Source organism: Phoca vitulina, unplaced genomic scaffold (genome assembly GCF_004348235.1).
Source record: "Phoca vitulina isolate PV1807 unplaced genomic scaffold, GSC_HSeal_1.0 scaffold17, whole genome shotgun sequence".
Classification (NCBI taxonomy): Eukaryota; Metazoa; Chordata; class Mammalia; order Carnivora; family Phocidae; genus Phoca; species Phoca vitulina.
The window spans coordinates 28,685,956-28,713,942 of NW_022589720.1; the positions used below are offsets into that span (position 1 = coordinate 28,685,956).

The 27,987-nt window shown below is 34.3% G+C and overlaps 1 protein-coding gene across 2 annotated transcripts in view; it reads left to right on the top strand.

The window, feature by feature from the left end:
- The window catches only part of NIPBL (NIPBL cohesin loading factor), a 201,911-nt gene that overhangs the window by 121,277 nt on the left and 52,647 nt on the right, over positions 1-27,987 (top strand). For both annotated transcript variants that reach the window (XM_032415149.1, XM_032415150.1), the window contains exons 11-19: positions 13,612-13,794; positions 18,232-18,429; positions 18,679-18,750; positions 18,838-18,927; positions 20,672-20,775; positions 23,073-23,159; positions 25,719-25,950; positions 26,760-26,911; positions 27,482-27,562. In XM_032415149.1, the coding sequence (XP_032271040.1) occupies positions 13,612-13,794; positions 18,232-18,429; positions 18,679-18,750; positions 18,838-18,927; positions 20,672-20,775; positions 23,073-23,159; positions 25,719-25,950; positions 26,760-26,911; positions 27,482-27,562 (1,199 nt within the window). The remainder of the gene's footprint in view (positions 1-13,611; positions 13,795-18,231; positions 18,430-18,678; positions 18,751-18,837; positions 18,928-20,671; positions 20,776-23,072; positions 23,160-25,718; positions 25,951-26,759; positions 26,912-27,481; positions 27,563-27,987) is intronic.

Sequence of the window (27,987 nt, forward strand, 5' to 3'; positions counted from 1 at the left end):
GATTAAGTAAAATTTTTTTAATAAGAAGTAAATGTATTAAAATTTACTAATGATGTTTTTGCTCCTTCTCATTCCATTTCTCAAGACAGTCCAAGGACATAGCCTCTGTAAGGTTTTCCTGTATGTTAAAAATAGGCATATGGTTGAGGGGTAAATAAGGTAAATAAATAATGTGGAAGAACCTCCTATTTATGAAGAAACAGTCATTACTCTAACATACTGAATTCCTTCTTACTCTAAAAAAAGGTACTGAAATCCTCCCTTGTAAGAGCCTGATACCTATGCTAAGATCATGGATATCTACTTGATAGATCATAGTATAATATTAAATCGTTATAATCGTCATAAATCGTTAACATAATATTGTAGTAATCTAATATTATTATATAATTTCATGTACAGTTGACCTTCTGACAACATGGAGGGTAGGGGCGCTGGCCCCACACACTTGAAAATCCACATATAACTTTTGACTCTGCAAAAACTTAACTACCAGTGGCCTGCTATTGACCAGAAGCCTTACTGATAACATAAACAATTGATCAACACATATTTTGTATTTGTATGTATTATATATTGTACTCTTACAATAAAGTAAGCTAGAGAAAAGAAAACATTACTAAAATCATAAGGAAGAGAAAATACATTTATAGTGCTGTACTGTATTTATTGGAAAAAATCTGTGTGTAAGTGGACCTGTGTAGGTCATACCCATGTTATTCAAGGTCAACTGTATGTATAATATAAGACATAGTATAATTTAGTATAGTATGTCAAGTAGGTATTCATTATCTTAATAGCTATTATCATCGTCTTATAGAGGAGGGCTTCAGTAACTTTTTTTTTTTAGAATAAGAGAATTCACTATATTAGAATAATAGAGTAACAGTATATAACACACTATATGATATAATACAATATAATGTGGAATTTTAAATCTGGATCCCCTCCTCTACCCACAAAAAAATTAGCTTTCTCTGGCTTCTGATGTTGAAAATTGAAAATTCTCCATTAAGTTCATTATAAATGATAGTACAAAGAGCACTGGTATCAGAATCTTGAATAAATTGTAGCCTTTCAAAGCCTTGGTTCATTCACTTTTAAAATGGAGAAACCAGTTTTCTTCCTACCTTATTCAGTTATGAGGACCAAAATCAATCTTATAGAAAGAGCCAAAACCTGTCCAATTTTTTTATATGAAGAAATGTGGTCATGCCATTTTTAATTGAATTTATCTAACGAAGAGAGTAATTTTTGAAAATAAATCATTTTATGTATATATATTTTATAGTCAGAGTATATTTGGAGACATTGCTACCACCATTTCTTTATTTTTTTATTTTTTTTTTTAAGATTTTATTTATTTGTCAGAGAGAACACAAACGGGGAGCTGCAGGCAGAGGGAGAAGCAGACTCCCTGCCGAGCAAGGAGCCCAATGTGGGGGACTCGATCCCAGGACCCTGGGATCATGACCTGAGCCAAAGGCAGACGCTTAACCGACTAAGCCACCCAGGCGTCCCCATTTCTTTATTTTTTGAAATATATTTAACATATAACATTTTATTAAAGTGTATAAAATAATGATTTGATATATGTATATATTGTGAAATGATTATTACAGTAAGGTTAGTGAGCTTTCATTACCTCACATAGTTCTGTTTTTTTCCTTGTAATGAAAACTTTTAAGATTTACTATCTTAGCAACTTTCAAATATGCAATATAGTATTGTTAACTATAGTCACCTTGGTGTACATTACATCCCCATAAATTATTTATCTTGTAACTGGAAGTTTTTACCTTTTGACCACCTGTACCCGTTTCACCCACCAGTCACCTCCCACCCCTGTCTCTGGCAACCACCAGTCTGTTCTCTGTTTCTGTGAGTTGTTTTTTTAGATTCCACATATAAGTGAGATCATAACAGTATTTGTCTTTCACTGTCTGACTTACTTCTTTTTTTTTTTTTTTAAATCAAAGCAGTTTTATTTGTTTTTTTTTTTTTTAAGATTTTATTTATTTATTTGAGAGAGAGAGAATGAGAGACAGATAGCAAGAGAGGGAAGAGGGTCAGAGGGAGAAGCAGACCCCCCGCTGAGCGGGGAGCCCGATGTGGGACTCAATCCCGGGACTCCAGGATCATGACCTGAGCCGAAGGCAGTCGCTCAACCAACTGAGCCACCCAGGCGCCCTGTCTGACTTACTTCTTAGCATAATGCCCTCAGGGTACATCCTTGTAGTTGCAAATGATATGATCTCCTCCTTTTTATGGGTAAATAATATTCCATTGTGTGTGCACGCATATACACCATACACCCACGCATATACACCATTCTTTATTCATTTGTCAATAAACTAAACAACTTAGGTTGTTTCCATGTCTTGGCTATTGTAAATAATGCTTCAGTGATCATGGGTCGGGGCAGGCTATGACGGTATCTCTTTGAGACAGTGATTTCATTTCCTTTGGATATATATCCAGAAGTGGGTATTGCTGGATCATATGGTAGTTCTGTTTTCAATTTTTTGAGGAACCTCCCTACTGTTTTTCATAGTGGCTGCACCAATTTATATTCCCGCCAACAGGGCACAAGGTTACATTTTCTCCACATTCTCACCAGCACTTGTTACCTATTATCTTTTTGCCATTCTAACAGGTTCAGCTCCTTATGGTTTTGATTTGCATTATCTTGATGATTAGTGATGTTGAGCATCTTTTCATATACTTGTTGACCATCTATATGTCTTCTTTGAAAAATGTCTATTCGGATCTCTACTCATTTTTTAATCAGATTGTTTTGTTTTGCTGTTGAGTTGTAAGTTCTTCATAGATTTTAGATATTAACCTCTGATCAGATATATGATTTGCACATATTTTCTCCCATTCAGTAGGTTGCCTTTTCATTTTGTTGGTGGCTTCCTTTGCTGTGTAGAAGCTTTTTAGTGTGATGTAGTACCGCTTGTTTATTTTTGCTTTTGTCGCCTTTGCTTTGGTATCAAATCCAAAAAAATCATTGCAAAGGCCAGTGTCCAGGAGCTTACCATCTATGTTTTCTTCTAGGAGTTTTGTGGTTTCAGGTCATATGTTCAAATCTTTAATTCATTTTGAGTTGGTTTTTGTGTATAATGTAAGATAGTGGTCCAGTTTCATTCTTTTGCATGTAGCTGTCCAGTTTTTCTAGCACCATTTATTAAAATGACTATCCTTTCGGGTGCCTCGGTGGCTCAGTTGGTTAAGTGACTGCCTTCGGCTCAGGTCATGATCCTGGAGTCCCTGGATCGATGCCCGCATCGGGCTCCCTGCTCGGCGAGGAGCCTGCTTCTCCCTCTAACCCAACCCCCTCTCGTGTACTCTCTCTCTCTCTCTCTCTCTCATTCTCACTCTCTCAAATAAATAAATAAATCTTTAAAAAAAATAAATAAATAAAATGACTATCCTTTCTTCATTGAATATTCTTGGCTACTTTTTTATAAGTTAATTGACCATATATGCATGAATTTATTTCTGAGTTCTCTGTTCCATTGATATATGTGTCTGTTTTGATGCCAATATTATACTGTTTTGATTACTATAGCTTTACAACATAGTTTAAGATCAGGAAGCATGGTGCCCCAAGGTTTGTTCTTCTTTCTTAAGATTGCTTTGCCTATTTGACTATTTCATGGTTCTGTACAAACTTTAGGGTTGTTGTTCTTTTTCTATAAAAAAAATATTAAAATTTTGATAGGGATTGCATTGAATGTGTAGATGGCTTTGGGTAGTATGGACATTTTTATAGCATTAATTTTTCTAATCCACGAGCGTAGAAATTTGTTAGCATTTATTTGTCTCTTCAGTTCCTTTCATCAGTGTTTTCTAGTTTTCGGTGTACGGATCTTTCACCTCCATGGGGAATTTATTCCTTGATATTTTATTTTTTTGGATGCAATTATAAATAGACTGTTTTCTTAATTTCTCTTTCTGATAGTTTGTTAGTGTATCAAAATGCAGCTGATTTTTGTATATTGATTTTGTATCCTGCAACCTTATTTGTTTATTAGTTCTAACAGGTTTTTTGGTGGAGTCTTTGGGGTTTTCTATATATAATATCATGTAATCTGCCAATAGAGACAATTTCCTTTCTGGTTTGGATGCCATTTATTTATTTATTTATTTATTTTCTTGCCTAATTGCTCTGCTCTGGCTAAGACTTCCAGTACTAAGTTGAATAAAAGTGGCGAGATTGGGCATCCTTGTTCCTCATCTTGGAAAGCTTTTCACCATTGAGTATGATAATAGCTGTGGGCTTGTCATATGTGGCCTTTAGTATGTTAAGGTACATTTCCTCTGTACATAGTTTGTTGAGTTTTTTGGGTTTTTTTTTTTTTTTATCATGAATGAATGTTGAATTTTCTAAAATGCTTTTCTGTATCTATTAAGATGATCATATGATTTTTATCATTCATTTTGTGAATGTATATCACATTGATTGGTGGATTTTGAACCATTCTGCAATAAATCCCACTTGATCGTGGTATATAATCCTGTTTCTTTTAATGTGTTATTAAATTCTGTTTGCTATTATTTAGTTGAGGACTTTGAATCTATATTTATCATGAGTAGAAGAGTATTGGCCTGTAATTTTTTTTTTAACGTAGGCTCCATGCCCAGTGTGGAGCCCAGTGCTGGGCTTGAACTCACAACCCTGAGATCAAGACCTGATCTGAGATCAAGAGCCAGAAGCTTAACCAACTGAGCCACCCAGGCGTCCCTTGGCCTATAATTTTCATTTCTTGTAGTGTCCTTTTCTGGTTTTGGTATCAGGGTAATGCTGGCTTTAGATGTGTTCTCTCCTTTCCTTCCTCTTCTGTTTTGGAAGTGTTTGAAAAGAATTAGTATTAATTCTTTTTTGTTAGAATTCACCAGAGAAGTTGTCTGGTCCTGGACTTTTCTTTGTTGGGAAGATTTTGATTACTAATCCAGTCTCTTAATAATTCATCTCTTCAGATTTTCTGTTTCTTCGTGAGTCAATCTTGGCAGGTTATATGTTTCTACGAATATAAATATATATATATATTTTAGGATCCTTTGTGTGGTATCCATTTTGATGTCTCTTCTTTTGTTTATAATGTTATTTATTTGATTCCTCTTCCCTTTTTTCTTGGTAAGTGTATAGCTAAAGTTTTGTCTATTTTGTTTATCTTTTCAAAAATTCAGCTTTTAGTTTCATTGATCTTTTCTATTTTTAGTCTATTTCATTTATTACTGCTTTAGTATTTAGTATCTCCTATTAAATTTGGGCTTTGTTTTCTTTTTCTAGTTCATTAAGATATAAAGTTAGGTTGTGCTTCCACTATTTATTTTTCTCTCTGTATATACATATCAAGGAAAGGATTATTTGATCCCTGTTTCTTCTTATAGTTCTTCTTCATAGTAATATAATAGGTACACATTGATGAAATCTTTATAGTACCAATGTCAATATCAAAACTGTGGTGCTTAAAACCAGATTTTTCTTAGAATCTTTTCTTCTGTCTACTTCATTCATAATAGTGTTTTTTCAGTTGCTACAAACCAAATCCTTGGTATTTGTCTTCATTAAATAAACCAATTTTCAGTGACCTAACATGTACAGAATATAACTGTAGTAACTGCACTGGCAAGGTGGGTACTTTGTTCCAATTTGAATTAAAGTATGACTTGATATAGATCAGGGGTCAGCAGACTTTCTCTAAAGGCCCAGATTGTAAATATTTTAGGCTTTGTGGGCCACTTACCTTTAACATTGTAATACAAAAGCAACCATAGACAGGGTGGGGTGGGAGGGATGAGGTGACTGGGTGATGGACACTGGGAGGGTATGTGTTCTGGTAAGCGCTGTGAATTGTGCAAGACTGTTGAATCTCAGATCTGTACCTCTGAAACAAATAATGCAATATATGTTAAGAAAGAAAAAAAGAAGAAGAAGAATGTAGCAGGAGGGGAAGAATGAAGGGGGGGAAATCGGAGGGGGAGAAGAACCATGAGAGACAATGGACTCTGAAAAACAAACTGAGGGTTCTAGAGGGGAGGGGGGTGGGAGGATGGGTTAGCCTGGTGATGGGTATTGAGGAGGGCACGTTCTGCATGGAGCACTGGGTGTTATGCACAAACAATGAATCATGGAACACTATATCTAAAACTAATGATGTATGGGGATTAACATAACAATAAAAAATTAAAAAAAAAAAGTAACCATAGACAACATGTAAATAATTGTGTGTCAATGTATTCTAATAAAACTTTATATACAGAAACATGTGGTGGGCAAATTTGACCCCACAGGCTATAGTTTGCTAAGCCTACTATAGATATAAAATTGAAATTTTAATGTAGGTGAATCTGATAACTAGATTATTTATTCTGTAGCAAATGAGACCTAAAATTTGGATTTTCCACTGCCATTTGAGTATTTGTGTGTATATAAAAGGATTCATCTAGAATGAGTTTTGAAGTAGTTTTCTAGTTCTTTTCCAGTATTTATGAATGTAGTATGAAATTTGCCAAATACAATATTTTAAGCGGGATATTTAATATCTGAGAGTACTTCATTTAGTGGGGCTATATATATTATTAATATGTTAATATATAATTAATATATAAAATATAAATATATAACAAGTATATACAGACTTAAATTGCTTTTAAAATATCTTATACTTGTTACATGTCAATTATTAAATCTTTTCACTTTGTGGATAAACTCTATCAATATAGAACAACTAAGAACTGCTTTCAGGATTTAGAAAAGATTTTCAGCTGGGAAAAGATATTAAAATAGATAAAACTGATCTAAACATCTTCATAGAACTTTTGTTGTGTAAATTTTCTTGGAATAAATTTCAATGAATAGTATAAAAGGGTTAAAGGATTTTAACCCCTTTTGCTGTGTGTTATATATTCTACACAAGTTAGCTGATCCTGAGTGTATACATTTTGGTAAACTATAAGCAGGCCTACAGAACTCAAAAACAAAGCCTGAATCATTTCATATCATCTCAAACACTTTATGCATAGCAGTCAACTCCTAAAGGCATTGCTGTGTAAAGCAGTGATCTTTTCAATAATGCTCATGAGTCAAGAAGTTGTCTCATTGTTTTTCTTGGGGGATGGGTTGGGGGGTTGGGTTTTTGTGGATTTTTTAAAACGATTTATTTATTTATATGAGAGAGAGAGTATGAGGGAAGGAGCAGAGGGACAGAATCTTCAGGCCGACTCCCCGCTGAGCGCAGAGCCCAGTGCGGGGCTCAGTATGATGAGATCACGTGACCCCATGAGATCACGACCTGAGTCAAAACCAGGAGTCCAACACTTAACCAACTGAGCCACCCAGATGCCCCAAGAAGTTGTCTTATTAAAAGAGATGGATACAGTGCTTATTAGAAAGATTTACATCAAAAATAGAAAAGTAATTTCTGAGTAATCTAAGATTTTATTGTAATGGGACTTCAGAAATGAAACAGCAACTTTTATATCAGAATTATAGGCATAGATAATTAAGCTCTGATACAAGATAGTCACTATCCTGGGGCACCTGGGTGACTCAGTCGGTTAAGCATCTGCCTTCTGCTCAGGTCACGATCCCAGGGTCCTGGGATTAAGCCCCAAGTCCGGGCTCCCTGCTCAGCAGGAAGTCTGCTTGTCCATCTCCTTTTCCTTCTGTGCTCTCACTGTCTCTCTCTCTCTCTCTCTCTCTCAAATAAATAAAATCTTTTTTAAAAACACAAGGTAGTCACTATCCTATCAACTTATAATGAGTAAAATCAATTTAAACGTTTTATTCAAATTATTCTTTATCTTTAATCGAACCTATAGCTTAAACAGTAGGAAGAGTCCACACATTGAGTTTGATTAACCTAGAAGGACCTTTTCAATTTGAATTGACTCAACTATTTTGAAAGGACTGGCAACCATAAAACATAAAAGACTTTAAAACTTTTGTGATTGTGCCCTAAGAAATAAAATGCATGTTGTGACCTAATGCACACATACAGGCACATATTAACAATCGCTGTACTACAAGCAAAAAACTGACATTTTCACTTTCATTTTAAAACAACTGCTAGTCAAGACCCACAAAACTGATTTCACAACATGCTTATGGGCCATAATCTGCAACTTAAAAATTGCTGCTTAACATTGAAAAGGAGACTTGCCAGTTCTTAGGTTGTAACATTCTTTGTGTAGTGATTATATAATGGTTCTTTGCATTAGTTTCAGTATTTCTCAAAGACTATGAGAAAGAGAATAGCTGCAGATTTGACCCTGACCACCCCTCCCTAGCCAAAGATGAGTTCAACTGCTAGTCTTTCCTTAAAAAAAAATCTTTTTTTAAAAATTTTTTTATAATCCTGAATAAGCATTATTAGGCCTTCAGCCAGTACCTGGGGTCTCTCTGCCTCTTATCAAAATTAAGGCAACTTTATACCAGATTATCTCATTATGCATGACTTCATTTATCATAAACCATTACAAAAAAAGCAAACCTCTCTATTTCCCGACTCTTTTCTTCTAGGGGAGGTAGTCTACCTGATGCTCTCTTCCCTTAAATTAAGACTTCATCCTCAGTTATAAACAGATCCTCCCTTCTTATTACCCTGATGACTGTTAACATCTACAGTAGAAAGCTGTGAGTTTCACTTCCCTCATTTTCATTCAATGAAGGAGCCTTAGCACTAAAAAGTAGACTCTCCTTTCTCCTAGTTTGCTGTTGCTCCTTCCAAGTACAGTTGATGCTTGAACAACATGGAGGCTAGGGGCACTCACCCCCCAACAACAGTCAAAAATCCATGTATAACTCTTGACTCCTCCCAAATTTACTGATAGCCTGATGTTGACCAGGAAGCCTTAAAAATAACATAAAGTCGACTAATACATATTTTGTATGTTACATATATACTGTACTCTTACAATGAAGTAAGCTAGAGAAAAAGTGTTATTAAGAAAATCATAAGGAAAAGAAAATACTTTTACAGAACTATACTGTATCAAAAAAAAATTTTGGCATAGAAGTGGACCCATGCAGTTCAAACCTGTGTTGTTTAGGGATCAACTATAATTGCTAAAATACACATGTCAGAGTTCTTCCCCTGAGGTCATTGTTTTGTGTCCTCAAAACTTTTTTTTTTTAATGTTATGTTACGTTAGTCACCATACACTACATCATTAGTTTTTGATGTAGTGTTCCATGATTCATTGTTTGTGTATAACACCCAGTGCTCCATGCAGAACGTGCCCTCCTTAATACCCATCACCAGGCTAACCCATCTCCCCACCCCCCTCGCCTCTAACACCCTCAGTTTGTTTCTCAGAGTCCTCAAAACTTTTGACACCAATCTTCCATATCCCTGTATTCACTGAGGATTTGGCACAGGCTTCCTCTTTACCCCTAGTACTGCCATCAGGTTATAACCTTGGGGTCCCTGTGAAAGGAACATTCAATGGCCTGGTCTCATAGTTGAACCACACATTTTTTTTACTATTTCTCTTTAGGTTGCTGCTTTTTGTTTATACCTCCCAACTGTTACCATATTTCAGGGCTATGTAATCTGCAGTTTATGCTCCTTGGTTGTACTTCTTAACAGTGGCTTCAAATAAAGACGTAGGCTTGCATTTAGGAACCATTTCCACCAAAAAATGTGTATCTTCAAACCATATTAACCCACATAGGGTCACAAGATGGGCCGATTGACAACATACACTACAAAATTTTTATTTTCTTTTGCCTCTCATTAAAGATCCATTTGATGCTACTCCCCTGTAATTTGTGTAGGTTATTCTAAGAATTGTCACTTAACTACATTATACCTAAGATGTTTTTTATGACTTACATAATTTGGAGGTTTATGTGAGTTTCATGGTTTGTTTCTGAACATGACTGGTTTCCATTGTCTGAATCTTCAGTCCTAAAGAGTTCATTAATTGAGGTGGTTTATTTTAATCTTGGGGTTGTTTTCACTTAACACACATTTTTAGTTATCAGATTAGTGACTCTGAGACTTTTAGTAGTCTGGTTTTAATAATCTGCTCATTGTGCTAATAGGAGTGATTTATACTTGAATCCAAGATTAATAAATGTAGGCATGGGCGCCTGGGTAGCTCAGTTGGTTAAGCGACTGCCTTCAGCTCAGGTCATGATCCTGGAGTCCCGGGATCGAGTCCCACATCAGGCTCCCTGCTCGGCGGGAAGTCTGCTTCTCCCTCTGACCCTCCCCCCTCATGCTCTCTCTCTCTCTCAAATAAATAAATAAAATCTTTAAAAAAAAATAAATAAATAAATAAATAAATAAAAATGTAGGCACATCTATACTTCTAGATGTGCTAAATTTTAGATAGTATAGCTCTCCTAAGTTTAGCCTTATGAGAGCTAGAAAATAGAGGTGTGCTGTGTCTATTATATATCTACAAAAGCTGAAAGTGTAGTACTTCACAAAATTGTGACCAAATAACATTATCCTCTCAAGCCAATAACTTAAAATTTTATGGTAATTCAAACACCTGATTTAGAGAATAAAGTAACTGGGATGGGAGAAATGAGGTGAGAAAGATAATCATAAAGTACGAGCAATCTGAAGTTTTTAAGAACAAATAACTCCACAAACAACAATAACTTATAAAATCATTGTGTTGAGAAATAGACATTATTTTTTCATTTAAAAGATTATTTCCTAATTCATGGGAAAGAACATAACCAAGTATGTCATAGGCATCATTTGAGGTACTCACTGTTTATTCATATCAATTGAAGCTGAGTCAGTTATTCAATCCTTGATAATGTAATTAAATACGCTGATTGTGAGTATAGGAAAGTCAAATATTTTATCTCTTAACCTTTGTAATCAAGGGACCTGGCTGAATCAGTTTATAAAGTGTTTTACTAAAAGGAAGAAAGGTGGTTTAATTCAGAAAATGCATAAACCTGTGGAATAGGTGTTTCTATTCAAAATGAAAGAGGGTTTACTTTTGGAGGATGGTACATTGAGAGACATTACCCCCCATTGCTAGATTTTTTTTTTTCTTTAAGTTGGGTCATCTTCAGAAATTAAACATTTGGTCTTTGAATTATGTTGCTGTAACTTTCAGAGTTATACAGACATTAAAATGATCTACAGAATACAAAAGCTCTTAAATTTGATAGCATTCTTTTTAATTTAGGGAATAAGAGATGGTAAATTACAATGAATAAACTTTGATGCCTGCTTTAGAAATATATGACATAAGTTTTCTGTGTCTGGCTGTTGTGAGGAATTTTTTTTTTTAAAGAGAGAAAGAAGAGAGCAGACTCCTTGCTCTGGGGATATAATAAACCATTGTAAAGAGAGTACAAGTATCAATACATATATTGACCCTTGATTATTTTTGTATATTTATCTGTATATTATAATTCTGGGATATTAGTATCAGGTCAGTATATGTCTGAGAATGGGAATTTAGTCTAAGCAGAACATAATCAGAGAAATCTGCTTTCTAAAAAATTTCATGGTGGACTAAAGGCCAAATACTTTGGGTTGTCTATATTTAAATACCCAAAAAGGTTTATAACATTTTAGGTAGTACAAAAAAGAAAGCAGTTTCATTTTTTAAAATTTGGGAAATGTCTTCATTTGCCTGTAAAATATAGTAATTCAGAAACTATACGGGAAGTACACTTGTAAGTGATCATAGGAAATTATGAATGACAGGCAATCAAAAAGCATTTATTAACCATTAACATATACATACTAAATATTATAGGTCATGTGGAAAGGGGAGATAAATACTAGAAAACATCCTTCTATCAAAAAAACACATTTAATTCGAGGTGTTCAAGACATTAAGGACCTTTTTTTTTTTTTTAAGAGAAAGGGAGGGGCATAGGGAGAGAGAGAATCCCAAGCAGGCTCCACACTCAGCGTGGAGCCCAGTGCGGGGCTCAGTCTCAGGACCCTGAGATCATGACCTGATCCTAAATCAAGAGTTGGATGCTTAGCAGACTGAGCCACCCAGGCACCCCAAGACATTAAGGAATTTTAAATGAGATGCATAATGTGTTTACCTTGGGGCTGAATGTATGGACAATCCAAAGCTAAAGTTGGTTTCTTTTACCTGTATCAATATTCTAAGAAGTGGACATCACTGATAAAATACAGTTGAATTAAGAAAGCCAGCACAGAGTAGTGTTGCATGATTTGAAAGTGACACAGATAAGTACACTCAACATTAGTATGTCAGGATTCTCAGCAATGAAGTCTTTGGAATATTACCAGTCACAAGTATTACATCTTTGTTGGGTAAAATTTTTGCTATGTGTGTCCTTAGAAAAATAAAGGAGTAAAAGTTAACTGAAATAATGCCTTCATGATGTTGACTAAAAGTTCCACAAAGAATAAAAAAGGATTATTCCTCCATCGAGATTAATAATTTATGTTTTATATTCTTAAATTATTGGGATTATATATTGAGGCTTTGAAAGTGTCTTAATCAGTACCCATTCATTTTTGTCATGATTTATTTGTATCCTTTACATACGTACTATTATCATTCAAATGTTGTAGTGTTAAGGTTGATTATAGTTACTACTATTCCCTGCTATAAACCACTAAGGTACTCCTTGCTCCCAATTTCTAAAATTTAGCAGGTAAGACATCATTTTTATACTTCCACTCAGAGATTTACAAGGGTAAGTAATTTAAAATTGTCATCTTTAATAGTCATCAAGGACAAATTATCCTGAATAAATAGCTTTTGCTACTTCTTTGTTTTTAAGCTCTCAGTAGGGTGTTAAGAATTTGTTTCTTCATAGCAACTGTTAGTGTATTTGTGTATATGTGTGTAGGATTAAGTAGTAAATATGTTAATGTTACTATGTTGGTATATTTTTATCCTGTCTTAGTCTTTCATGGGAAAATATGAACTTATTTCCTAACAAACTTGAATTTACTATTTTTAATTATAGACATTTACATTTTAATATATTTTTATTTATCCTGCCTTTCATGTTTTTATTCTCTTCACTTTAATGCATATATTGGCTTATCTATTTGAGGAAGTTCTTTGTAATACTAAAGGCATTACCGTGCCTCTCAAATAGACAGTGATAGGTAAAAGATATAAAACTCTTGTCCCAGCCACAGTATACAACCAAGAGCATAGAGGAAGAGAAGGGTATGATAAGTGTCTTCCAACTCTTCAAATTTGCACTGAGAGATAGTATTACTTTCAAACTAACTGGTCCAGACCTCTGTAAAACAAATTTGGGTGCTACCAAGAATGCGAGATGAATCCCTTACTACATATAGACTGGATAATGCCGGCGGATCTCTCGTTTTAGAAAGTTTTAGTCCATACACACAAATGAAGGCATTATATCAAAAATGGATGATATAACTACCCTTTTTATGTTTTTTAAGTTATTATATAATGATATATGTATAAAAACTGCATTATTAGTTTAGGGTGAAACCTGCTAGAGTTTTAAATACGTGTTTTATTAAAATACAAAGCTGACTTAGAAAACTTATATAAATACTAATATTTCATTTTTATTGTGCTGATTTAGTTAAAATTTCCCTTTTATCTTCAGATTTAAATTCTTTTCTTACCTTTCATTAATAGGTAGTATAGATCAATCAGTGTTAAAAGAATTACCCCCCGAACTTCTGGCAGAAATTGAATCCACCATGCCACTTTGTGAACGTGTGAAAATGAATAAACGCAAGCGTAGCACAGTTAATGAAAAGCCAAAATATGCTGAAATCAGTTCAGATGAAGATAATGATAGTGATGAAGCTTTTGAATGTAAGTATCACATAACTTTATTATTATTTTAGAATTAAGCAGATTGTTATGTTTGTCTCATTCATAATTTGGGGGGTTAGGAAGAGTACAGTGATCTTAATTCTTAATAACATAGCATAGCAAGTTTTTTTTCTTTATACTTAAAAAATGTGCGAAAGATGAGATCAGTTGGCACCAAGAAAAAAAATTTAATGAGCTATAATTAGTGTCAAATAACACAGGTACGTGTCTGTATTTAGCAAACATTTATTGAGCTCCTACTATATATGTTAGGCACTGAGAATAAAAATACAATAAGATGTGGCCCCTGTCTTTGAAGAGCCTTCAGTCTAATGGGGGGAATTATGTAAACAGTTTTAGCACAGTGAGAAAAGTACAGTGATAATAAGTAAATCCAGGGTGCTATGGGACCACATTGGATTGGCATCAGAATTATACTTGGGGGTTCAGGGAATACTTATTGGAAGAGGTGACACTTGAGTCTTGAAGGACACATAGGAGATAGCCAGGTGAAGAAATATTTAAAACCATACTATCACTAAATTATGAATGGATTAGCCACATTGCCAGTTATCTGTGTGGTTTGGACCTGGCTTCTCCTTTTTGCCCAGCTGTGTCCTGGAATTCCTCCCTTGTTTCACTGTTTTCCAGAGCTGGCTTCTTCACTACACAGCTACCTCTCTACAACACTGTGATCACCTGTCTTTGCACTAGACTTGCTATACCTCGCCTGTCTTCCTACTGGTCCACTGAAAAAGTTCTTCTCTTTTATCCCTATCTTCCTTCTTCTGGAGCAAGAGAATTGAGCCTAGCCAAGAGGGGTCAGCAACCTTGTTTGACTTAAACGGCATTCAGTGGAAACAGACTATGGGAGATCTTCACTTGTGTGCCAACTGACTTAGTCATTATGACCAAAAGAAGTGGGAAGACCACCAGTGTGTTCTACCTTTTCCACCTAGTTTCCATAGATTGAGGTGTGACAAGCAAGGGCAGGAAGGACAGATGCATGCTGCCAATTTTAAATGTATATTGCTGATGGAAATCCTTCACCTCCTCCAAAGTTTTCAATGTTCATTTACTCTGATCTTCTTTAAATTGTGAGCTCTTGAGCTATGAGGAGTAGACTATGAATACTGAGCAAATATGAACAAAGTTTTAAAATTGAAATAAAATATATAGCAAAGTTAATCTGACATATTTAATTATATGTATAATTGTTATAACTTGTTATTATCATGAGATGTATTTACATGCAATATATTTCAATGGCTTAAGTTAATACTTTTTTATTATAATCAAACATTTTGGTCATATGGGAACATATGCTCTGGAAAGGGAGAGGAGAAAGGAGATCTGGTGGCCCAGAAACTCACTCCCCTTTATATACATGCCTCTCCTTCACTCCTCCTCCTTCTCCCCCAGCCCCAAAACATCACCCATTTCTAAAGGGAATAGCTAAGAAGGAGGAGTTCCTTAGTTGCAGATTGGTTTCAAATCACACTTCAACTCCATTTAACTGAGAGTGTCTCCCTGCAGTGCTAAACTGATGAGAATTTTGAAGCTACCTCACAATTAAGTAGAAAGGATAGCATAATCAGAAATACCCACCAAGTGTAAAATAGGGGAGAGAGCCACACATGCCTTATGTTTGTCATCAGTGCAGTCACTATTCTTTTCCTTGCTTTCTATTATGAGAGCTGTCGTTTCATCTTATGGGAGCATACATTGTCATCTTAAAGCCATGGATCCTGTTACATCTATTCCCAAGTATATTGGAAGCTGATGTTAGTTGGAGAACCTCAGTTTCAACCTGTTAGGCGCAAGAAGTTTCTCTGGATTTTTCAGGAGACCTCAGAGTAGCTTCCTGTTTTTCTTAGTTTATTTCTATACAAGTAACTATAGAAAAATTGACTCGGAGGCACTGATTTGAGAGATGAAAGAATTTCAATTGGTTGTTGACATAAACAACCAAATTGTCATTACACCATGACAAAAATAATGTAGTGAAGATATAGTGTAGTACAAAATGTAGAAGTATTATGAGAACATAAGCACAAGCATTATGCTGCTTTGAGAGACTTTTTGAAACTTAAGGTTTTACTGCAGTTTAATCAAATTGATTTCCTAAAAATCTAAAACTAAGGCAATTGTTTTATTGAAGGATGGGGGAAGGGTTGAGGGGGGGTAACTTTGAAAGTTGGGCCACATAGATATGGGTAGCCATAACACAAGTACAAGGTCATTGGGTTGCTGGAGAAGGAGGAGGGAAGACATAAGCTAAGGAGCAATGTAGGTAAAATTTAGAAAGGGAAGGTGGAAGACACTCAAGGCATATTTTACCTACCTGTCTGCTGAGCTCCTCCCCTACTTCTTTCAGGGTTATGAGGGCAATAGAGAAAGAACAAACTAGTAACAGTGAATTGGGATCCTGATAGCCTTATTACAACACACTGTATCATAGAAGTTGGGTGGGGTTTTTTCTAATTTGCCATCCTATTTTTATCCAAATTTCCTAAAGTTTAATGAATGTGAAACAAAATTTTCAAGGCCTATAAAAATTACCACCAATACAGTATATTGTATGTTCTTGCTAACAACTGTAAGATTTTTCAAGCATTTTCTAATCATAGAATTGAATGCTTGAAATGGATTTCTTAAGAAATTAAAATTCAGAAAGACTAAGTCAGTCATATTTGAGATCATAGAATACTACTTTCTGCACATTTCTGAACAAACCTATTAGTTGTTATTTCTCATATTTAGTAGGTATTTTAGTACTTGTTGAAAAAATATTTAGTGAATGTTACATAAATGACCTGTTTCTCTGACACAAACATGTGCGCACACACACACACACACACCTCGTATTAGTTTATAAGGCAGCCTCTCACTAAGAGAATGTACTGGGGCATACCCTAATTGTAAAGGGGGGGAGTCCTACTTCTTCCTCATATTTCATGTCAGATTTATGACTAATTACGAAGAAAATCATTGGAGGTTTAAATATATGCACCTATGTTTGTCTTTTTTTATGAACTATCTTGCTATGCCAAGCCTATGATCAAAAAGTAGAGGAAACAAAATTATCTTTTTCTGCTATGCTGTCAGTAGATTGGACAGAAGGGTCCAGAACCAGAAACCAAACTAGATTCTTGAATAGGAGTAGCTAAGGCAGCATGTAAGGGTAAGATTAGCCAGGGTACAGACATTGCTTATCCACCTAAAGGCACCAGCACAAGCATAGATAGAGTGCATAGGCTAGAGGTTAGCATCCTTAAATCTAAGGCTTTAAGGGGACTCAAACAAGAGTTTTAAGTATTTGGGTATTGATCATAGTTAGGAATTCGAAATAGAAGCCAGTTCAAAGAAAGCAGGGGAGTCAGATTTAGTTCAACAGACTGGAAAGTATTTCATTGTCACCAACAAGTGGTCAAAACAAGATGCCAAGATACAGGACACATCAGTTCTCTATCCTAGTTTTAAGTTGGTGGTGGTACACCCTAGAGCAGGTATGGTAAATATTTGTCACTTGTACTGCCCTCCAGCTCTCACAAGACAGACATCTCTAATCAGTCTTTCTTGTTGAAATATGATGCTTTCTTGGGGGAAATATAATGCTCTAGGCAGCTATTACCAGTTGATCAGAGTTGATGTGTCAGATGAAATCTGTTTGCCAGTTCTGCCTGGAAGTTCCTGTCAGTACTGGTGTATTTAATGGAATGCTTAGACCCTTGGAAGGTTGGGGAAGGAAATGAAGGTAACATATATAAATATGTTTATGTAGCATGTATAAGCTTAAAAAGCTTTTCTCCTTGGGTTTAAGCAAGTACATTGTTGGAGAACTGAATTCAATATATGAGTATTTACAACTGTACAGATTTATTCTATCTCTGTAGGTCTGTGATGTTAGATTATCAGTCTTTTGACTTTATACCTAAGTTTTGGGCTTAACTTGGCTTTTCATTGTTGGTATACATGATTACTCCATATTCTATAGCACTTTCTCAAAAGTTTACTTTTCCTCCAAACCCTGCTCCCCATCAGTAATTCATATGCTTTAAGGTGTTTCTGTTTTTCATCCAAATCCTAGATAAAGATTGTTTTACATGCCTTAATTAATCCTGATGGTTAGATATTATCTTTACTGACTCACTGAATACCTTTCTTTGAAATGAGCCCTGTTTAATTCCCAGAACATTCCTATTTATTAGCAAACCAAATTCATGTAGAAATCTTTAAATCTAAAATAATAGGATAATGCTAAAATAAGTGATACCATTTCTATACCATAATTTATATTTCTGATTAAACAGAATGACTCCATTTCCTAGACCCACACAATGATTTTCCCCCATGTGGTTCATTTGTGAAGTGCATACAAATTTTAATAGTCTTTTTAAATGAGGTAAATTATTTGTCATGGGGATTTGCTTCTAGCCTCTAGGAAACGACATAAAAAAGATGATGATAAAGCATGGGAATATGAAGAGCGTGACAGAAGAAGCTCTGGGGATCATAGGAGAAGTGGCCACTCTCATGAAGGAAGAAGGAGTTCGGGTGGTGGTCGTTATCGAAACCGAAGCCCATCAGATTCTGACATGGAAGATTATTCTCCTCCTCCCAGCCTTAGTGAGGGTAATTCATCAGTGTCAACGGATTTCTTACATAAGCTGCTTTAAATTTAGGTCTTTAACTTTGAAGAGTATTTGATACCTTTTTATGAGTTAATTAACAACTATTTGTTAAGACAGAAGTATATATTTAGTTTGGAATGGCAGTGGTTATTGTTTAAGTATTTAATGTTCTGGAGGAAACTAGAAGCAAAAATAGAACTATTTTAAGTTGTCATTCCTGTATTTCAATATTTCTTTATGTTTATTTTAGTTGCTAGAAAAATGAAGAAAAAAGAAAAACAGAAGAAGAGGAAAGCTTATGAACCAAAACTAACACCTGAAGGTAACATTTTTAGTTTCTTTGTTCATAGTCTTCAACTTCAGTTTTCTACATGTAATGTGATAAGTTTTTATTTTTTCTCTGTTGTAGAAATGATGGATTCTTCAACTTTTAAGAGATTCACAGCCTCAATAGAGAATATTTTGGATAATTTAGAAGATATGGATTTTACTGCATTTGGTAAAATCATTTTAAGATATATTTATTTACCTCTAAATATAAAGTCAGTTTTAAATATATTTACCTATGTATTTAGCTTTCTGCCAATTCTCTAGTGCATACAGAGGGATGGTCTTTGCTCTCTAGAAACTTAAAATCTAGTTGTAGAGTTAGGTGTAGTCTATGTTTATTTGGTTGTTTTGTTTTGTTTTGTTTTGCTTTAAAGATTATTTATTTGAGAGACAGACAGACAGACTCCCCGCTGAGCAGAGAGCCTGATGTGGGACTCGATCCCAGGACCCTGGGATCGTGACCTGAGCTGAAGGCAGATGCTTAACTGACTGAGCCACCCAGGCACCCCTCAAGTGTAGTCTATGTTATCAAGAAACTGAAAACTTTAATGTAATAATCAAGTATTATTGATCGTGTCTTTGGAATCCTGAGAATGCAGCTACCAAAGTAGGTCATAATAATTAAAGAAACCTTTATTCAGATGAGACATGAGTAGGTACTAGGTAAGGAGAGTACTAATATGAGCAAGGATGCAGAAATAGGAACCCATGCATCTGCTCATTTATTCTTATAGACAATATTTATTGAATACTTAGTCTTTGTCAGCAGTATATTAAGTGCTAGAGATGCAAAGATAATTACCCCAGCCCCTGGCTTTAAGTAATACAGAATCTAATACGGAAAACAAGATAGTAAACCAATTAGAATACAATAGGATTAATATATTCATATATTCCTTTTATAATAATATGTAAAGATCATATCTTTAAATATAAAAATGTAACACTGCTTACAGTATTTAGAGCTACTCTCAACAATTCCATGCCACCTTCAGCTGGTAAAAACACTAGTGCCTGATTTATACAAAAGCCATATAATATACAATAATTTTGATATCAGTCCACCTATTTGAAAATGTCTTAAAAGTTACATTACCCTTTATATTATATTACCCTTTATTTTAAAAGTATTTGTTTTGTGAAAGTCACAAAGTATCATTAATGCATTTCTCCATTATTTGGCATACCAATTGTGTGCTGAGAAACTGTCTTCCATGTCATTTAAGATCCCAACAGAATCCCAACATTAAGACAGATGGCACTCTCAAATTAGGATAATTTGAGGAGGACTTATTTACAAAGAGACCAGTTACAGAGTTGGGGACAGATGGTGCCACAATCTGGGGTTAACAGCCATGGAACTGTTACCATCCCTACTCCAAAAGGAACAAGGGTAAAGAGAAGTTACCAGAACTCATTCTGTAGGGAAAATAATGTAGACTCCCTTGAAAAAAAGCAGTAACCTTTTGGTCAGAGGACACAGGCAGCCTGAGGAGACCTTACAAGGAAGGAGTGAGGGATATAAATACCCTGACCTCACTCTCCTTCTCTTTGATCTTCTGACAGGGAACCCCACTAGCTGAACCCAAACAGAAGCCAGAGGGGATGGGAGACTGTTGATGTAGTCCATACAGGTCAGCCTCTGGGAGCAGAGAGCTTGGTTGAGAAGGGTCAACAGTATATCTAAAGTAGTGAAGATAAGAGATCTATTTCCTCCTCCCATCTTAGTCAGAACTCTCACTTTAATCCCTGTCCTTTCATTCAGGGTTTGCTTGAGGTTAACTGAAGCCTCTTAGGTTGTTATTTGTTTAGTTTGTTTGTATTTCTTTGTGTGTCCAGAAATTTTATTAAAAAGTTAAGCTTACTATTTTGAGCTATTTATTGTACCTAAACTGTTTGGTTTGGTTTTTTAGGTGATGATGATGAAATTCCTCAGGAACTTCTTTTAGGAAAACATCAGCTTAATGAACTCGGCAGTGAATCTGCTAAAATTAAAGCAATGGGTATAATGGATAAGGTATCTCACTAAAGAAAAATTTATATATTTACTTAAGGTCTAATATTTGAAATTAAAGTTTTCAAGGTAAATTACAAAGATTACATAAATAATAATGAACACAGTTTATGGTTGCCTTCTGAGAGTTTAACTGAACTATTTCTTTTTTAAAAAACAAGACTCGAAGTATTCTGTAAATTATTCTAAAGAAAATCATATTGCATACAAGTTATATTAGTTTCATGTTTCATAACCAGTTGATATTTGTATATACTGCAAAATGATCACAACAGTAAATCTAGTTAACATCCATCATCACACATAGTTACATTTTTTTTTCTGTGATGAGAACTTTTAAGTTCTACTCTCTTAGGAACTTTCAGATATGAAGGATAGTTTAACTGTAGTCACCATGCTGTACATTACATCCTGAGGACTTACTTATAACAGGAAATTTGTACCTTTTGACCATCTTCACCCACCTTAGCCCCTATCCCCAACCCCTGTGGCAACCACCCATCTGTTCTCTGTGTCTATGTGTTTGATTGGTTGTTTGTTAGTAGTGGTTTTAGATTCCACATGTAAGTGAGATGATATGGCATTTGTCTTTGTCTCACTTATTACTCTTAGCATAATGCCCTCAAGGACTAATCATGTTGTCACAAATGGCAAGATTTCCTTTTTTTTATGGCAAGATGTTTCATTGACATTTTGTGTATATATATGTGCGTGTGTGTGTGTGTGTGTGTGTACACATTGTATTTTCTTTGTCCGTTCATCCATCAGTGGACACTTTGGATGCTTTCATGTCTTGGCTATTGTAAATAATCATGCAGTGAACATGGGCATGCATATATCTTTTTAAGTTAGTGTTTTCTTTTCCTTCAGATATATTCCCAGAAGTGGAATTGATGGATCTTATGGTGGTTCTATTTTTAGGTTTTTGAGGACCCTCCATACTGTTTTCCATAGTGGGTGCACCGTTTTACATTCTCACCAACAGTGCACAAAGGTTTCTATGAATTTGATTTTTAAAGATTGTATTTATTTATTTGACACAGAGAGAGAGACAGCAGTAGAGGGAACATGAGCAGGGGGAGTGTGAGAGGGAGAAGCAGGCTTCCCGCTGAGCAGGGAGCCCAACGCAGGACTTGATCCCAGGACCCTGGGATCACGACCTGAGCCAAAGGCAGACGCCTAAGGACTGAGCCACCCAGGCGCCCCTGAATTTGATTTTTAAAGCCAGACATATCACATAGTTAACCAATAATTAATGTGCTGTTAGTTCACAATGATATTACTATATGCAGTGAGGGATATATTGATTTATTTTTTGTGTAGGAAAATGGCATCAATTTTTTGAAGTGACACTGCCAATCCTAGGTTTTATTTCATAAATTCCATAATTATATATAGCTAATATTTCAATTTCACAAGGTGAATTTGCTGACTATTTTCAAAGTATGGAAAGTTTACCAAAAGTCTCAGTAGTTTAATCTGTTATGAAATTATCTAAAGCAGTATTTGGGGGAACTTGTTTCTATACTCCAGCATAAATAATCAAAATGTACTTAATGTCAGTTACTCTATTGATCCTTCCATTTGACTCTTCTGGCTGATTTGGTTGAGAGTCCTAGTTGCATGCTAGTAGTCTAAAAGGAGACCTGTTCAATCAGGAGAATATGAGTAATAGTTGCCTCCTAGCAGAACCTTTAAATTGACTACTAATTTTTTAGGTAGAGAAAGCATCCTTTCTAAGAAATGAAATAGGAGATACTTTTTAAAATAAGAAAGATTTCTTCTAAAAAAAAAAAAGGTGTTACTTTACATTTGTAACTTTTATCATTTACAGTTTTATGCTTCATTCGTAATACCACCTTGAATTTTAAGACACCTGCTGAATAACACTGTAGTGTGGAAACCATAGCATAATTAAATCAACAGATGAAAACTTAGAGAGAGAGTGTGTGTGTGTGTGTGTTCATACACATGTTCAGTATCACTGCCACAAGAACAGGGAGCCAGGTATCAGAACAAACTAAATCTTGACTAGCTATATGGTAAGAGTTGAGTTAGTAGTGTGCATATGTGCCCATTCTGTGTTTGCTTTTCTGTCTTTCAGAAACAAGTGATTAATTCTCTACATAATTCAGATTTAAGTAGAGAATCTAAGTGGGAAAATTTTCCCACTCTTTAAGTGGGTGGTAATGTTTTATGTTCCATAGCCCAAAGGTGATAATTGTACATGTTTCTTGAATAATTTATCACTTTTACCAATTATTGATTAAAAAAAATATATATATATGTTGCTATTTTAGCTTTCCACTGACAAAACTGTGAAAGTCCTAAATATCTTGGAGAAGAATATTCAAGATGGGTCAAAGCTTTCCACTTTGTTAAATCATGTAAGTTCAAGATCCATATTGTTAATTTTACCTTTACTATTGTTAAGATACAAGTTTTTTTCAAAAGAACTCTGATTTATAGGGGAAATCTCAAATTTCATTTTTTTTTGAGCTTGTTTCATTCATTAGCAGTGCTACTAAATTACACTTTTAGTAATTCAAAATTACATTGTTGATTCACAGCTTTGACCTAAACAGACAACAGATGTAAATTCATTTCAATTTACAGGACTGTTCTTTAATTTTACATTATGCTCTTCCTTGTGTATGATTGTGTTTAAAATATTTTTTTCATTTATGAAATGATAGTAATTCTTTTTCTTGACCTTCCTGGAGAATTAAATAGAAACCTTATACTGTATCCTAAAACAGTAATCCTTATATACCTTTTTTTTGTTTTAAGATTTTATTTATTTGCAAGAGAGAGCACACACGAGTGGGGGGAGGGACAAAGGGAGAGGGGGTAGCAAACTCCCACCTGAGCAGGGGGCCCATCATGGGGCTTGATCCCAGGACCCTGAGATCATGACCTGAGCGGAACGTAGACGCTTAACCGACTAAACCACCCAGGCACCTCTATACCATTTTTATACCTAGTTCAAATGGTCATTGAAAGTATTAAATAATTTAATTCATGTACAGTGCTTAACAATGTTTCCATATATTAAGTTCTCAATAAACATTAACAGCAACTGTTAATATATTTTAGTACCTTTATGTCAAAAACAGTAGCAACATAATGTAATGGTTTATAAACTGATAAAAGTAAATTGTCTGGAATATTCCTTCTTAGCATTGTAGCAGACTTTCAAAATCATATGTATATTCGAATTGATCTTGATAGCTCTACCATTAATGAATACGAACACTAATACTTATGGGCATTAAAATGAGATAAGAATTTGGAAAAGTTTTAAGTTACTGAATTTTCCTTATTGCAGAAAATTTCCAAACCACAAGCTCAAAAAGGTCCATATTTTCATCTAGCAATAACCACTATTAACACTTTTGATATATGTATTTCCATTCTCATATATGCATATACTTGATCTTAGCCAAAAGGCCAAGAAGCGATCTCATATATGCATATATACTGTATATATTTAGTACATGCACTGGATCTTATAAGAGAAATGTTCTTGAGTTTGCCGAAGCCACAGGATTGCTAAGTGATCTACATGGAATAAAAAATGTAGAAAAATAAACTCAGATGTATTTCTATGGTTTCTTAAATATATCTGTATTTTTCCAATGCCCTTTTTAAATCAGCTTTTGAATCAGAAACAAAGGGCTTAAAAAAAAGAAACAAAGGGCTTAGAGAAACCAATAGTGGCAATCTGCTATATCCTTAGTCTTCAAACTATATTTGAAACACTTTGACAAGAAACTGTAATTAATCTCAAGAATCTAGAGTTCTGGAGAGCTGCCTGACTCAATCTTAATGAAGTTATTCTAATTCCTGAAGCCGTAACATTATTTAATGTGTTGCAGATAATCTTAACATTTTACATGAATGATAAACCTCCTTAACTGACTCTTCCATACAGCAATTTTAATATTAAAGAAAAGCTGCTTTATCTTATTTTTTTAAGTAGGTATGTAAGCAGTTAAATGGAAGAAAGCTTAGAGTTAGGAAAAAAGTAATGGAGTTTGTAGGCATTAGTGATTGGAAAGCCCTTCTCTGTTTTACATATATCGTGCTTTTATTTGCTTCATTTCCCAGTGTATATGCTTTGAATAGCATGTATTTGAAAGTATTCCTAGAGTATAAAGTTAGTATTTCATAAGTAAACATGTGATAGAAGGATTTTCACTCTCAGTGAGATTAAAAGCACTCCTTCCCATTGGTAATGTAAGTTACTAGTGTGTAAATTAAAATGCAATCTTCTGTCAGTTGTCGAATTACCCATTTTAGAAAATAAATTATGTTTTCGGTAGTCTGCATAATAACTACTTTTTAGTATCTGTTTCAAAAATACTGTGTTTTTGAAAAACAAATAATGGGAATGATTGAGTCAATAACATTTTACTACTTTTAAATGCAGCTCTACCATTCGTCGTTTTAATTTTCGCTTTGTTCTCACAACAGCAAACAGAACTTGCAGAGTTTTGACTATCATGTTTATACTCCAAACAAAGTTATTTATATACAATTACAGTCTTTCCTAAAATCTTAGGTTTGGATAAAGTACATGGAAGATACTATAATTTTGTTATTGGAGTGTCATCTAGTGGTGAATTAGGAGATAGAATATATTATATTTGAAAACTTTGAAACAAAAATCTTAAAGTAACATCAGTATTTGTACTTCATTCCTGATGTTTATGAATATACATGTACATGCATCGGGGCGCGTAGCTGGCTCAGTCAGTAGATAGAGCACATGACTCTTGATCTTGGGCTCATGAGTTCAAGCACCACATTGGGCGTAGAGCTTACTTAAAAAAAAAGAAATGTATATACATCAAAACACCATGAAAATCGAATATATCATTTTTTTTAATATTTTAACATAAACATGTTTATTTCCATTTCATTAACAATGTACTGTTTTATAGAATAACGATACTGAAGAAGAAGAAAGATTATGGAGAGACCTTATCATGGAGAGAGTTACAAAATCAGCAGATGCCTGTCTTACAACTATCAACATTATGACATCCCCTAACATGCCAAAAGCTGTATATATTGAGGATGTAATTGAAAGAGTTATACAGTACACTAAATTTCATTTGCAGAATACACTCTATCCTCAGTATGATCCTGTTTACAGATTAGATCCTCACGGAGGTTAGTTTGCCTTTTTATATTGGAAGTTTTTGAATATTATGTCTAAATTATCTGTTAATTTTATTATGTTGGATGGGTCAGAATGCAATAACTTAAAATGGCACAAAAATTACTAGATCATATAAATTGTAATAAATACTGGCTTTGATTTGGCTAGAGTTAGAACTTTTAGTTAATCCAGTACTTGTTCAAGTATAATTTCTTTAACAAATATTTACATAAAATGGAAGTAATTTCTACTGGGCAGGGAAAATCCCAGATAATATTAGCTTCTGGTTCTATTTATCACTTCACCCTAATTTTATGCAGAATATTAGTTATCTACAAAATGGATTGATTCAAGATGTATAATCTTTCTCTTATTTATAACCTTAATAAACGAGCAGTGAAATAGTTAACATGTACATTTAACGAGAAGGGGACATAACTTGGTTTATGAATAATCTACAATTAATTATTGTTTAATAATTGCACGTTAATTTAAAGGGAAATATAATCTTACTGTCCTGCACCAATGAGAAAAAATAGAAATAAAGATACATATTTTACAAGAATTTAGTAGCCACTGGAATGTACCATAGATTATCTGTTATAAGAATGATTACTTGCTATCTAGATATCCCTAGAGAATAATTTTCTGTTTTAATAAATAACCAGCTTTATTTGCCAGGTTATATTTTTATGTAGCACAATCTCCCCCCCCCCCCAAAAAAAGTGTTCTCTTAATTCAGAATACAATTTTATTACTGTTTATTAAAAATTATTAAAAGTTGATAAATTACTTGTTTGAATTTTTTCTTTCATTTTAGGAGGCTTGTTAAGTTCAAAGGCAAAACGGGCTAAATGTTCTACCCATAAGCAGAGAGTAATAGTAATGCTTTATAATAAAGTTTGTGACATTGTTAGCAGCTTATCAGAATTGCTAGAGATACAGCTTCTTACAGACACAACAATTCTTCAGGTAAGTTTTTTTTTTAAGCATTTTGTTCAATTTTAGACCAAACTATGTAAGAATAGAGGGTCTAAGTGAGTTCAGTATAACCTTGCTCGCTCGGTAATAATGCCAGCACTATGTTAATTTTTTCCATTCAGAATATATATAAAATGAAGAAATACAAGTCCAGGGAAGTTTTAAAAAGACACATTTAGGGCAAAAGATAGGTGAATATAGTATAAACTCTAAACTCCATAAATTCTTTGAAAGGTAAATGATTACTTCCTTTGAAATATGCCAGAATATTTTCATCCAGAGTAGCAAAATGTATTGTTTCTTTATATTGTAACATTTATCAACCCAAAATGTGGAGATCAGAGGAATGGCGGCTATGGAAAGAAAGTATGTACTAATGTACTGTGCTTGAGGGTGAAAGGAGCAGAGAAAGAACTAGATCGATACTAACGATTAATGAGGGGAAAGAAAATGACCTCTCAGTTTTTTCCAGTAAGTTTATGAATGTTTTGGAATTTAGTTAAGGTAGAATGTTACCGAAATCAAGTAGAGATGTATACCGATTACGTTTTGTGTGTGCAGGTATCATCAATGGGAATAACACCATTTTTTGTGGAAAATGTCAGTGAACTACAATTATGTGCCATTAAGTTAGTCACTGCAGTAAGTATAAATTCGTACTTTTAGTTATCCCCCTGGAAAAATAATATTGATATCATTTAATCCAAATTTGCAAAATTTAATGCAGATTGAATTTCCATAGATGTATTTCAGCATAAGGACTATTTTTGTTTGCCTTATATCTTAAACTCTTCTAAATTTTTATTTTATTTTAATTTATTTAAATTCAGTTAATTAACATAGTGTATTATTAGTTTCAGAGGTAGAGTTCAGTGATTCATCAGTCTTATATAATACCCAGTGCTCATTATCACGTGCCTCCTTAATGTCCATCACCCAGTTACCCCATCCCTCCACCCCCTCCCCTCCAGCAACCCTCAGTTTGTTTCCTATGATAAAGAATCTCTTACAGTTTATCTTCTTCTCTGATTTTGTCTTGTTTTATTTTTCCCTTCTAAATTTTTAAA